Source organism: Gigantopelta aegis, chromosome 6 (genome assembly GCF_016097555.1).
Source record: "Gigantopelta aegis isolate Gae_Host chromosome 6, Gae_host_genome, whole genome shotgun sequence".
NCBI lineage: Eukaryota > Metazoa > Mollusca > Gastropoda > Neomphalida > Peltospiridae > Gigantopelta > Gigantopelta aegis.
In genome coordinates, this window is record NC_054704.1 from 98,712,720 (window position 1) to 98,726,175 (window position 13,456).

Genomic DNA, 13,456 nt, shown 5'->3' on the forward strand with positions numbered 1-13,456 from the left:
TATCTTTTAGCCTGTATTGGAAATGAGATTTAATTTTTCATTTAATGGTACTTTGTAAATAAACGTTTATCTATACTGGATTTCTTTTTCAATTTTTCAATTTTTATTTGAGTTGGTATGGGTTTAAAACTTAACAACATATTTTTATATCAAGATTTACTTTATTCATTATGAAGTTCTACGTCAGTTCATCGGTTTTCTTTGACGCAAACGGTAATTATTCAATAAAAAACAGTTTTAATTTTAGCTTTGAAGTTAAAGTCCAATGTGATAATTGGAGGGCTAGTTGAATTTGAGAAGGGCCAGTAAGATTTTTCTTCAACTGGCCCTGCTGGAGACCTTGGTTTTCATGTTAATTTTCAACCCTGCAAAGTCTAAAGTACAACGTACAATTACAATAAATAAATACCGTACTATCATGGTACACATATGAATAATTTCCATACACAGCTGTTAAAAAATTCATGTTTGTTTTAAATACTGGGTACTACGTTTACTAGTTCCATGCACTGGTACATGTATACCGGCCTCGGTGGCATCATGGTTAGGCCATTGGTAGGTACTGGGTTCAGATCCCAGTCGAGGCATGGGATTTTTAATCCAGATACAGACTCCAAACCCTGAGTGAGTGCTACGCAAGGCTCAATGGGTAGGTGTAAACCACTTGCACCGACCAGTGGTCCATAACTGGTTCAACAAAGGCCATGGTTTGTGCTATCCTGCCTGTGGGAAGCGCAAATAAAAGATCCCTTGCTGCTAATCGTAAAGAATAGCCCATGAAGTGGCGACAGCGGGTTTCCTCTAAAAAAATCTGTGTGGTCCGTAACCATATGTTTGACACCATATAACCGTAAATAAAATGTGTTGAGTGTGTCGTTAAATAAAACATTTCTTTCTTTGGTACATGTATACCCGTACATGTATACCCGTACATGATCAGTATTTCTGCCAGAAATAAATTTTTGGGTATGGCGTTATGGAATTGAATGCAACCAGTCAATGAGGGGGGGGGGGGGGGGGGCCTTCCCTCAGAATGAAAATGGGTTAAGTTTAGGGTTAGGGTTAAGAAAATCATACAGTACTGATAAGAGTAATTAATATTATCAAAAGGTTAACTTAAACAAAATTAAATATGCAAAAAAAAACCATTTGGGTATAGCGCCATACCCATTTTACCCTGATGATGGTATGGCAGTTCAGAATTTTAAAAAACCACCAAAATAATAATCACATCAACTCAAAGGTGACTGTGGAGCAGTTTAAACTGTATTTCACAGCAATTGTGCTTGAGGCAATGTTTAAAATTCCTGCACTTTTGACATCTGGGTGAAATATTCCCTGAAACCTTTAAACTAATACACATACTAAGAACCACCAACAGGACATTATGGTACCACCAATAAATATAAAAATTTAATTTAATTTTTTTTAATGCTAATAATTAACAAATGGTATACAAAATATATATACTTTCCGCCTTTTAAACAAACTTGATTTTTCAAAATAAATCTACAAGTATTGTGTAGATGACAATACCCCTGTACACACATGTACTCATGTACATGGAATTAACAATTATTTTGACAGGTACATGTACAAACATGTATGAAGGAATCCTAAAAAATGCACCCACTTCATTTATCTCATATAACTTTTCACATTCAATTGGTATCACATCGCATGCACAGCCCTACAATAATGACGGAATGTTTCATTTAAAGACACATTCAACACAATTTAATTACAGTTATGTATATATGGTGTTAAAAAACTAGACACCACAAGAGCACACCGATTTATTACTGGTAATCATCAGCTATTGGATGTGACATGTTTGGTAATTTTGATATTAGTAGCAACCACAACTGGTCAAAGGCCATGGTTTGTGCTTTCCTGTCTGTGGGAAAGTGCATATGAAAGATCCCTCGCTGCATTAGGAAAAATGTAGTGTTTCCTCTGACAATTACATATGTCAGAATTACCAAATGTTTGACATCCAATAGTCGATGATTAATAAATCAATGTGCTCTAGTGGTGTTGTTAAACAAAACAAACTTTAACTAACCAGGATAGATAAAATATAGTTAATTTTTAAAAAAAGAGAATAAAGAGAAGAATTTGTTGTAAACTGTTGTAAAGATGTATATATACTCTTCAAAAAAAGAAACGCAAAAGGGTACAAATGGGTTATAACTCCGATTTTATGTTTCCTACCAGTTCATGCTTTGTGAATATAAGGTCATTGCATGTCCCAAACACATTCCCACGGTTACATTCGATAAAACGCAGCTACTGTACAATAAAGTTCCAAAATGTGAATATTCGCAAAAACGCAGCCACGTGCAAACCATGTCACCACTGCACGTGCGTTGTCTGCACGTGCAACATGAACACTAACAGTATAAAAGTGCAGGGTGTTCGCTTGCCTGGCCTCTGTATCTGGCCGACAGTTGACAACCCAGGACATGCCACGTCTCAGTGAACCGCAGAGAAACAATGCCATCGGCCGACTAGACGCAGGCGAATCCAGAACGGCCGTTGCCAGGGCATTCCATGTGTCCCCAAGCACCATCTCCAGACTGTGGGACCGTTACCAGCAACATGGATCAACACGTGACCTCCCTAGATCCGGTCGACCACGGGTCACTACCCCCGGGCAGGACCGCTACATCCGGGTACGCCACCTTCGGGAACGATTGACTACTGCCACCTCCACAGCCACAGCAATACCAGGTTTGCGCAGGATATCCGACCAGACCGTACGGAACCGCCTACGTGAGGTAGGAATTCGTGCCAGACGTCCAGTTCGAGGTGTCATCTTAACACCACAACACCGTCGACTCCGACTGCAGTGGTGCCAGATTCATCGACAATGGCCTCAACTGCGATGGAGACAGGTGTGGTTCAGTGACGAGTCCCGATTTCTGCTCCGACGTCATGATGGAAGATGTCGCGTGTATAGGCGTCGTGGTGAACGTTATGCGGCAAACTGCGTGCAGGTAGTGGACAGATTCGGCGGGGGTAGTGTCATGGTGTGGGCAGCCATCTCACACACTGGCAGAACTGACCTGGTCCACGTGCAGGGCAACCTGAATGCACAGGGCTACATTGACCAGATCCTCCGGCCACACATCGTTCCAGTTATGGCCAATGCCAACGCAGTATTCCAACATGACAACGACAGGTCTCACACAGCACGTCTCACAACGGCTTTCCTATAGAACAACAACATTAATGTCCTTCCTTGGCCATCGACATAACCGGATTTGAACCCAATTGAGCATCTATGGGACGAGTTGGACCGACGCCTCCGACAGCGACAACCACAGCCCCAGACCCTGCCCGAGCTGGCAGCAGCCTTGCAGGCCGAGTGGGCCACCATCCCCCGGGACGTCATCCGTACTCTGGTTGCTTCAATGGGCAGGCGGTGCCAGGCAGTTGTCAACACACGCGGAGGCCACACCCGGTATTGACTCCAGATGACCTTGACCTTGGTGGTGTGTCCTATCACTTACTCACAATGGACTAGAGTGAATTGTGAACAATCCTGCAACATTTGGTAATTATCGGACTCACCATTCAATAATTAAATCAATTCTCCAAATGTTACGACAATGTGGTTTTGCGTTTCTTCTTTTGAAGAGTATATATACATGTATGACATTAATTGTGCATGAAACCAAAATGATGAAACCAGAATGTCCTATTACTGACCTTAACTAGAACTCATATATTATATATCACTGATGCATTCTATGTACATGTACGTACTGTTACTAACATACAGAAAATAATGGAAAGATACATTTAATTTAACGACAACCTCACCACATGTTTGTTTATAATTACATTGTATATGGCATCAAACATAATAAGGACTATACAGATACTGAGAAAGGAAACTTGCTGTCGCCCCACAACATAGGCTATTCTTTTTGATTGGTTGCAAGGGATCTTTTATATACAGCATTCAACAAACAGGATAGTTCATACCATGGGCTTTGTTTAACCAGTTGTAGAGCACTGGTTGGAATGAAAAATAACCCAATTATGGGCCATCCCATTGGCAGATTGGACATTACCACTGGCTATGTTTCCCCACCTCCCTGAAAATTATCGGATATATTTATAACATATTATCCAAATGCACAACAAGTTTCTATTTTGAATCAAATTCAGGTAACCCATTAATTTTGCTTTGGGCCAGTTCTGGATTGGTTTATGCTGGAAACTATGCCAAGGTACGAAATGCAGCATATTAGATATGATTGTGCACCCTACCCCAAAAAACTGATTTTACCATAGCAATGTTAATCTGGACTGAGAGATGGCTTTCCAATTGGGGGTTGGGCATTGTATGCCCTCCATGGGAAACGTTTGGAAAATGCACCGAGTACTTCTGAGCCAATTGGTTATACAAATTATGAAAATAAAAGGAATCCAATATGTCAGTTTTTATTTGTTGGTTAATATTATAGAAACTCACATTACTATTATGTAGTCGCGTCCATCTTATTTATTTAACTTTATTTATTTTTTGGATGCAATCACTTATTGGTTGTCCTTCAACAGTTTTTATCTAGCCAATTCAATTTCCATCCAGTCTTTATTCTTTATTCAAACTTTACAACATCGAATTCATGTTTAACATGGGACGCCATTTTTCAAAAGGCAAACTGTTTGCCAACTTGTGACGCAGTGAATCATTGGTATATTGGAAATCATAGGCCAATCACAATACGGGACAGTAAAAAAAAGTTCAGATTGTAATATTCGGCTATTTACAGTATATCCTGGCAAATTTTGTTTTCTCTGGCACCATAAATTAGGCACTCATTAAAAAAATACAACCATTAACCAGCGGAAAATAAAAATCGGTAACGGATATTTAAAACGGAAATCCGTTTTATAACGGAAAACAATCATCATGTCTGATATTATACAGAATGGTACCTTGGCTTATGAAGATGTGTAGGCTGATGACAGCTAGATGTGTCACATTGTAATTTGTTACATGTATGTATAAAGATATGGCTGATCAAATGTCAAGTGTTTGGTCAGTTTTTGGGTATGGCGCTGTGGAACTGAATGCAACCAGTCAACAGGGGGTATGCATGGCACTGTGGAACTGAATGCAACCAGTCAACAGGGGGTATGCATGGCGCTGTGGAACTGAATGCAACCAGTCAACAGGGGGTGCATGGCGCTATGGAACTGAATGCAACCAGTCAACAGGGGGTATGCATGGCGCTGTGGAACTGAATGCAACCAGTCAACAGGGGGTATGCATGGCGCTGTGGAACTGAATGCAATCAGTCAACAGGGGGTATGCATGGCGCTGTGGAAATGAATGCAACCAGTCAACAGGGGGTATGCATGACACTGTGGAACTGAATGCAACCAGTCAACAGGGGGTATGCATGGCGCTGTGGAACTGAATGCATGGCGCTGTGGAACTGAATGCAACCAATCAACAGGGGGTATGCATGGCGCTGTGGAACTGAATGCAACCAGTCAACAGGGGGTGTGCATGGCGCTGTGGAAATGAATGCAACCAGTCAACAGGGGGTATGCATGACACTGTGGAACTGAATGCAACCAGTCAACAGGGGGTGCATGGCGCTGTGGAACTGAATGCAACCAGTCAACAGGGGGTATGCATGGCGCTGTGGAACTGAATGCAACCAGTCAACAGGGGGTATGCATGGTGCTATGGAACTGAATGCAACCAGTCAACAGGGGGTATGCATGGCACTGTGGAACTGAATGCAACCAGTCAACAGGGGGTATGCATGGCGCTGTGGAACTGAATGCAACCAGTCAACAGGGGGTATGCATGGCGCTGTGGAACTGAATGCAACCAGTCAACAGGGGGTATGCATGGCACTGTGGAACTGAATGCAACCAGTCAACAGGGGGAACTGATGCATGGCGCTGTGGAACTGAATGCAACCAGTCAACAGGGGGTATGCATGGCGCTGTGGAACTGAATGCATCAACAGGGGGTGCATGTGTGGAACTGAATGCAACCAGTCAACAGGGGGTATGCATGGCGCTGTGGAACTGAATGCATGGCGCTGTGGAACTGAATGCAACCAGTCAACAGGGGGTGTGCATGGCGCTGTGGAACTGAATGCAACCAGTCAACAGGGGGTGTGCATGGCGCTGTGGAACTGAATGCAACCAGTCAACAGGGGGTGTGCATGGCGCTGTGGAACCGAATGCAACCAGTCAACAGGGGGTGTGCATGGCGCTGTGGAACCGAATGCAACCAGTCAACAGGGGGTGTGCATGGCGCTGTGGAACCGAATGCAACCAGTCAACAGGGGGTGTGCATGGCGCTGTGGAACTGAATGCAACCAGTCAACAGGGGGTGTGCATGGCGCTGTGGAACTGAATGCAACCAGTCAACAGGGGGTGTGCATGGCGCTGTGGAACTGAATGCAACCAGTCAACAGGGGGTGTGCATGGCGCTGTGGAACTGAATGCAACCAGCCAACAGGGGGTGTGCATGGCGCTGTGGAACTGAATGCAACCAGCCAACAGGGGGTGTGCATGGCGCTATGGAACTGAATGCAACCAGCCAACAGGGGGTGTGCATGGCGCTGTGGAACTGAATGCAACCAGTCAACAGGGGGTGTGCATGGCGCTGTGGAACTGAATGCAACCAGTCAACAGGGGTGTGCATGGCGCTGTTGAACTGAATGCAACCAGTCAACAGGGGTGTGCATGGCGCTGTTGAACTGAATGCAACCAGTCAACAGGGGGTGTGCATGGCGCTGTGGAACTGAATGCAACCAGTCAACAGGGGGTGTGCATGGCGCTGTGGAACTGAATGCAACCAGTCAACAGGGGGTGTGCACTTCGCTGTGGAACTGAATGCAACCAGTCAACAGGGGTGTGCATGGCGCTGTTGAACTGAATGCAACCAGTCAACAGGGGGTGTGCATGGCGCTGTGGAACTGAATGCAACCAGTCAACAGGGGGTGTGCATGGCGCTGTGGAACTGAATGCAACCAGCCAACAGGGGGTGTGCATGGCGCTGTGGAACTGAATGCAACCAGTCAACAGGGGGTATGCATGGCGCTGTGGAACTGAATGCAACCAGTTAACAGGGTATGCATGGCGCTGTGGAACTGAATGCAACCAGTCAACAGGGGGTATGCATGGCGCTGTGGAACTGAATGCAACCAGTCAACAGGGGGTATGCATGGCGCTGTGGAACTGAATGCAACCAGTCAACAGGGGTATGCATGGGGTGGGGGGGGCCTCCCCCACAAAGAAAATTAGTTAAGTTTAGGGTTAGGATTAAGAAAATCATATAGACATGAAAAGAGCAATTAATTTTACAAAAGGTTAACTTAAAAAAAAAAATATCTGCAAAAAATTTCATCCAACTTTACAACAAGTAAACAAGTAAACAAGTAACAAGGTTCTGGTGCACTTGCACATTTTTGCATATAGCCAGTCGCAATACAATAACAAAAAATATTTTCTGTGTAAACTCACCAATGCACTGCTCATCATCTGTCTGCTGGTTGCCGATGCATTCAAAATTGAAATCCTTCAGATCTTGTGCAAATGATTTCTGGGCACGAGAAAGTTCTAAAAATAAATATACTTAAATATATAATAATGTACAATATAGAACTTTTATAAGCATTTGAGGCAGAAATTAGCTCTTTACTCGCCTGAGGTGCCTGAGTCGAAGGATCGAATTCCCTTGATAGACCTATATGTATTTTCTTTTTTGTTCATATATTTTTTCAAATGCTGAATACTAGTAAAATGTATTACGCTACAGTCTCTGATAATTAATGAAATAAAGTGTGGCTCACTGGAATTTATTATTACTGGTTTTATATTTATATATGTGTGTTAACGTTTGTAGTGAAATGAGACTTAAAGGGACATTCCTGAGTTTGCTGCACTCTTTAAGATGTTATCGACTAACAGACTTTTTAACGACTGTAATTACATATCAAATATATTTTTCTGCATACAGTATTAGTGGCTGTATATTAAAATTGTTTCTGATCGTTCTAATATTTGTACTAGGTTAAATTTCATCTTATTTCCTAAAATATTGTTTTTTCATACAAAATTATTTGAAGACAAAATCCAGTTTGAGGTTCTTACAAATATTAAGATGACCAGAAACACATTGAATATACAGAAACTGATTTTTTAAACAAGAAAATATATTTAATATGTAAGTTTAATCGTAGAAATATTTTATTAGTCGGAAACATCTTACAATGCAGCAAACTCAGGAATGTCCCTTTAAGCTGTCCGTCTGCATTTAAACTACAGGTGTAGCGATACGGGTAGGTTGCGATGCAATATGTATCCCAATATGTAGGTCACGATACAATATGTATGATATAGTATCATGATACTTAAATTAACTTAAATGAAACTGACCCTAGTTATTAAGCAGTGTAAAATATGTTTGGCAAGCTGGGTTCAACCAGACTGGGCAAAAAACCGTCTCCTAGACTGGTTTATGTGCCACGTCGGGAACCAATCAAATAGTTCGCGAACGTTAACAAACATTTGCTGGCTGAACTTGGGGCAGGCTTAAAATATTAATTTTAACAAATCCAGTCTGTTTCTTGTCGTCATGGTTTTTGTGGTAGCTCAAATTCATTTTATACATGTATATAAAAGGTATGTAGCTCAGGAATTAAGGTAATTAATTTTAAGACTTGTATGTATCACGATACAGCTGATAAAAATTGATTGACTTTGCCAGTGAATAAATGTTGAGCACATTATTTACTGATACTAAACCTAATCCCTTGAAGTGTACTCGTTTTCAACAATTTACAGTAGTTCTGAAACAAAACGGACTCATAAAATTATTGTTTATTTACTTAATGGCAGGTGTCTTCGTTGACTTGCCTTGCGATTACCATTTTCACATGAGTAGCCAGTCCAGGCCTTTAAATTTCACGAAAACAATAGTTTCCGGTACTGTGTCGGTAAAATCACGGAACCGAAAAAACAATTCCCATCATTATTATATTCAGAATACAACAAATTCAACAAAAATAATATATATAATTATTTTTAAAAAACAGTTTCCGATGGGTTCCCATGATCACAAGGCACAGAATTGAAGAGTGTTTCTCATGAAATGTAAAATCCTATGACCTGCCAGTCACTGTTTGGAACTTAATACTTGAGATCAAAAGAATTTGTAAATACATGTACCAATATGTGCTGATGTAGTTTCTCAACATTTGCATCATGAAGTCTAGCTGCACAGATGCAATGCAGACAAAAGGGGTACTTGTTTTGTTGGAAGGCACTAGTTACAGCTATCTACTGAATCATTTATCACTGATATTAGTTTCATACGCACAAACGTCAGACACATGTATTTAAGTTGTTTTCATTTGTGTGATCGCTAAAACTGAAATACTACCAAATCAACTGCCATAGACGACAATAGTAACATATGTGGCTAAAACTCCTACCTGCAGCGTATCAATCGATATAAACGCCATGGATATAAATACTACCACCCCTCACCCTTAAAGTGAATAAGAAAAAAATGGGGTCAAGTTGCTCATTTCTGAAATAACGGGTAGCGTCTATGACTACCCTAGTTCCGCACAAAATTTGAGTACTTTTTTTTTCAGGTACCCCATACATGTTTCAAGCACAAGGAAAGAAACAAAGAAGTGTTTTATTTAACGACGCACTCAACACATTTTATTTACGGTTATATGGCGTCAGACATATGGTTCAGGACCACACAGATTTTGAGAGGAAACCCGCTGTCGCCACTACATGGGCTACTCTTCCGACAGGCAGCAAGGGATCTTTTATTTGCACTTCCCACAGGCAGGATAGCACAAACCATGGCCTTTGTTGAACCAGTTATGGATCACTGGTCGGTGCAAGTGGTTTACACCTACCCATTGAGCCTTGAGGAGCACTCACTCAGGGTTTGGAGTCGGTATCTGGATTAAAAATCCCATGCCTCGACTGGGATCCGAACCCAGTACCTACCAGCCTGTAGACCGATGGCCTGCCACGACACCACCGAGGCCGGTCAAGCACAAGGCTACACAGTGATACTAGATGAAATAAAATTGCATACATTTTTTGCCCAGATTAACTTTTTTTTTTTTTACAACCAACAGTCACATTTATCACCAATCACAGGACTTCTCTATCAAAAGTTGGGTGCACCATAAACTTTCACCCAGCCGGAAGTTATTTGATTTAGTACTATCTGAAGTATCCACACCTTCTCAATGTATATATACAAGTATGACAAAATGCATTTAATCTCATTATAATTACTGTTGTGCAAGCAATTTAGTCTGGAACCAGATGTCAAATGAGATTATTTATATATTTTCCAAATAATAATATTATTACTGAATGTAGGGGGCGAGGATGACCAGAACTTTTCATGTTAATTTCCAGGGTGAATTTCTTAAAGCTCTTTCCATGATTTTCCAGGTTGCAAGGAACCTTGTTATCCGATATATTAAGACCAGTAATTGAGTTTTACAGGCCTCTCTCCGCCCACTGCCTGCCAAATTAGCCAAACAATTTGTTTTTAATACAAAGTGGCTAATAAAATTGTTCTTAAATTAACCACATTTTATTAATTTTAAAGAGAGTACTCTATACATGTATATCTGCAAACTCCTGGACAGGACACAACAAATATTATTTTTTAAAGTGAGAACTGGGCATTGCCACCTCAACCCCTGCAATTGCCCGTGGAAATTGGCAGTGCTGTGGAGTTTTTTTTTTTTTCATTGTTAAAAATAAAATAAACTTTGTGAATTGAAAACAGGTTAAAAGTAAATATTAAAACAGTAACTGCACTTGAAGTGTTATTGTCAGCCTGATGATGAGATATTTGTAGATATACATATATAGAGAGTGATCATTCTGATAGTTTAATCAAAATTTCTGCATCATTTATAATATTGGCAAAATATGCTACCCACTCCTGGTGCCGAGTGGCCTAATTAAAAAAAACCCAAGAAACTTTATCGATTTACTTAGGCTTGAAAGGGGGGCATTTGATCTTGGTGACAAAATTTTTAACAGAAATTATGCCGTTATTAAAGAAAATTATTGTAATTCTATATTACTTTAAGTATATTTTGACACTTTGATGTAATATAATTATAATATAAAGATTGAACTGGCACATCACTGCGGACTAATTAACTATGCTGTATATATGATAAATTGTCATCCCCTTGCATGTGTCATTTGCGTGTTAACTGTTATGTCACTTTTAATCAACGAATACCACCACTGGTATAAATAAATCTTACAACATATTGGCAAACAACACAAATAACAAACCAATCATTTAAATTTACTTACAATCCAGAGTTGCGAACATGTTAACGAAAACAATTGCTGTGGACACTATTTCTCCACAGCAAATTATTTGCCGTGGACATTTTCTTAATTGGAAGGGTTGCACCTACTCTCCCACCTCTATAGACTCAAACTTGCCCACTCTGATGAATGTCCATGTGGCACAGGTGCCCAAACACCGGAATACATCCTTCAGTCCTGTCATCATGTAACACTCTGAGACAAGAAACCTGGCAGTAGTCTATGAATTGATGGTGTGCCTGGCTTCAGTGGCGTCATGGTTAAGCCATCGGACATAATGCTGGTTACAGGTATTGGGTTCGCAGCCCGGTTCCGGCTCCCACCCAGAGCAAGTTTTAATGACTCAATGGGTAGGTGTAAGGTCTAAAATTACAAAACTGACCAATTACAGTCTCAAAGAAAAGAAAATTATCACTTGGGTATCGTGAGTGGTCGTTTTTGCTCCACAGTACCCTACCAATAGGCCTAATAATATGCATTTTTTCTTTGGATTTTTTAAGAGAAAAAAACTATAACTACATTTCGTTCTATTGACATATATTTAGTTAAATAGTTAATATACTATCAAGTCTTTTATGTTGTTTTACAAGTCACGTTGATAAAAGCCAAATTTAAAGCCTTGTCGAAAATTATAGCATTTATTTACACTGTGCATACAGGAGTTGGTCGGAGCTGATGTCACTTCACCCCAAGCTATAGCACCAGATGCCACAAAAATGAAACAAAATGGCTGCCCCCAGTTAGCAGGAAGGAAAAATATCTGCCCGGTCCCCCCTTCCCCTAACCTTAACTCCAACCCTAACCCCAACCCTAGCCCTAACCCCAGCCATAACCCCAACCCCAACCCTAACCCTCAACCCTAACTAAAAATAATAATGGAGGGGACTGGGCGGATATTATACCTCCCGGATTGTTGTCCCCTCCCCCAATATTGTTAGGTAATGAAGATGATTTTGGCTGAGGTAACTGTTTTGTCTTCTGTTTTTATGAACACACATGCGTGTGTGCGTGTGTGCATGTGTGTTTGTTAGTTTGCAATGAGAATCAAGAAAAAAGAACAGATTTAGTATGTTAAATATTAACATTTAAAAATATATATTAACACCAAAAATGTCATATTTAATTTTAAAAAATTGGTTAAAAGTTTAGTCCTTGAACTAAAACAAATTAGGTTGACGCTTTGATGATACTACTGTTATATCGGCTTTGAACCACAGAGATAGTGCGGCCTCTTCTTACTAGTATTTGTACAAGTATAGGTGCTATTCACTATGCGCTTTCTTTGACCAATGAAGTCAAATCAGGTGATTAGTAATTAAATATTAAGAAGTTAATCGTCACCAAGTGACTTGGGGGCAAACTGACTGGAGCGAACAGGCTTGGGGCAAAACATCAGGCATTCACATTTTAATGATGTCTGAAACTTGTTTAGAGAATCACACCGCAATAGGTATAATATCCGCCTGGTTCCCCCACCCAACCCTTTATTAATTTTAGTTAGGGTGAGGGTTTGGATGCGGGTTAGGGTGAGGGTGAGGGTTTGTGTTAGGGGTTAGTGTTAGAGGAAGGGACCAGGCGGATATTTTTACCTTTCTTTAAAAAATTCTAAATGACATGTCTGTCAGTGTCACTCACTGACGCTGACTCCTGTCAGTGTCATGCTGTCAGACATTTATTAAAAAAAAAAACGTAAGAAGCTTTCACTGCACCTTAAATTGCAAACAGTTACATACTATTGCAGATACAACATTCACACTGATTATGCATTAACAAAACAAAGCAGGAATCGTTTACGTACGTTTTGCAGCATCGAACACTTGTTTCCCGTGTTGAACGAGATTTTTAATGGACTTGCTTGTCCTTTCCAGCTCCCGTTCATGCTCGTGTAGCTTTTCCCGAAAATACGGACTGTCAGTCAAACAGTCAGCAAATTCTAAAGGTTGCAGGCCCATCTATGTGGATAGGTAGCAACAAGTTTCGGCTAAAATATTAAAAGTATTTGCCATTAGTTACACACTTGTAGATTTCATCTTTTTCTTTCTAAATATGGATGAATTATTGGAAGCTACTT

At 40.6% G+C, this 13,456-nt stretch overlaps 1 protein-coding gene across 4 annotated transcripts in view; it reads right to left on the reverse strand.

The window, feature by feature from the left end:
* Window positions 1-13,415, reverse strand: part of LOC121374290 (rho GTPase-activating protein 26-like) — an 83,619-nt gene extending 70,204 nt beyond the window's left edge. For all 4 annotated transcript variants that reach the window (XM_041501332.1, XM_041501331.1, XM_041501330.1 and 1 more), the window contains exons 1-2: window positions 13,184-13,415; window positions 7,510-7,605 (exon numbers count right to left, since the gene is read on the reverse strand). In XM_041501332.1, coding sequence (XP_041357266.1) covers window positions 7,510-7,605; window positions 13,184-13,337 — 250 coding nt within the window. In that variant the 5' untranslated portion in view covers window positions 13,338-13,415. The remainder of the gene's footprint in view (window positions 1-7,509; window positions 7,606-13,183) is intronic.
* Window positions 13,416-13,456: the final 41 nt, after the last annotated feature.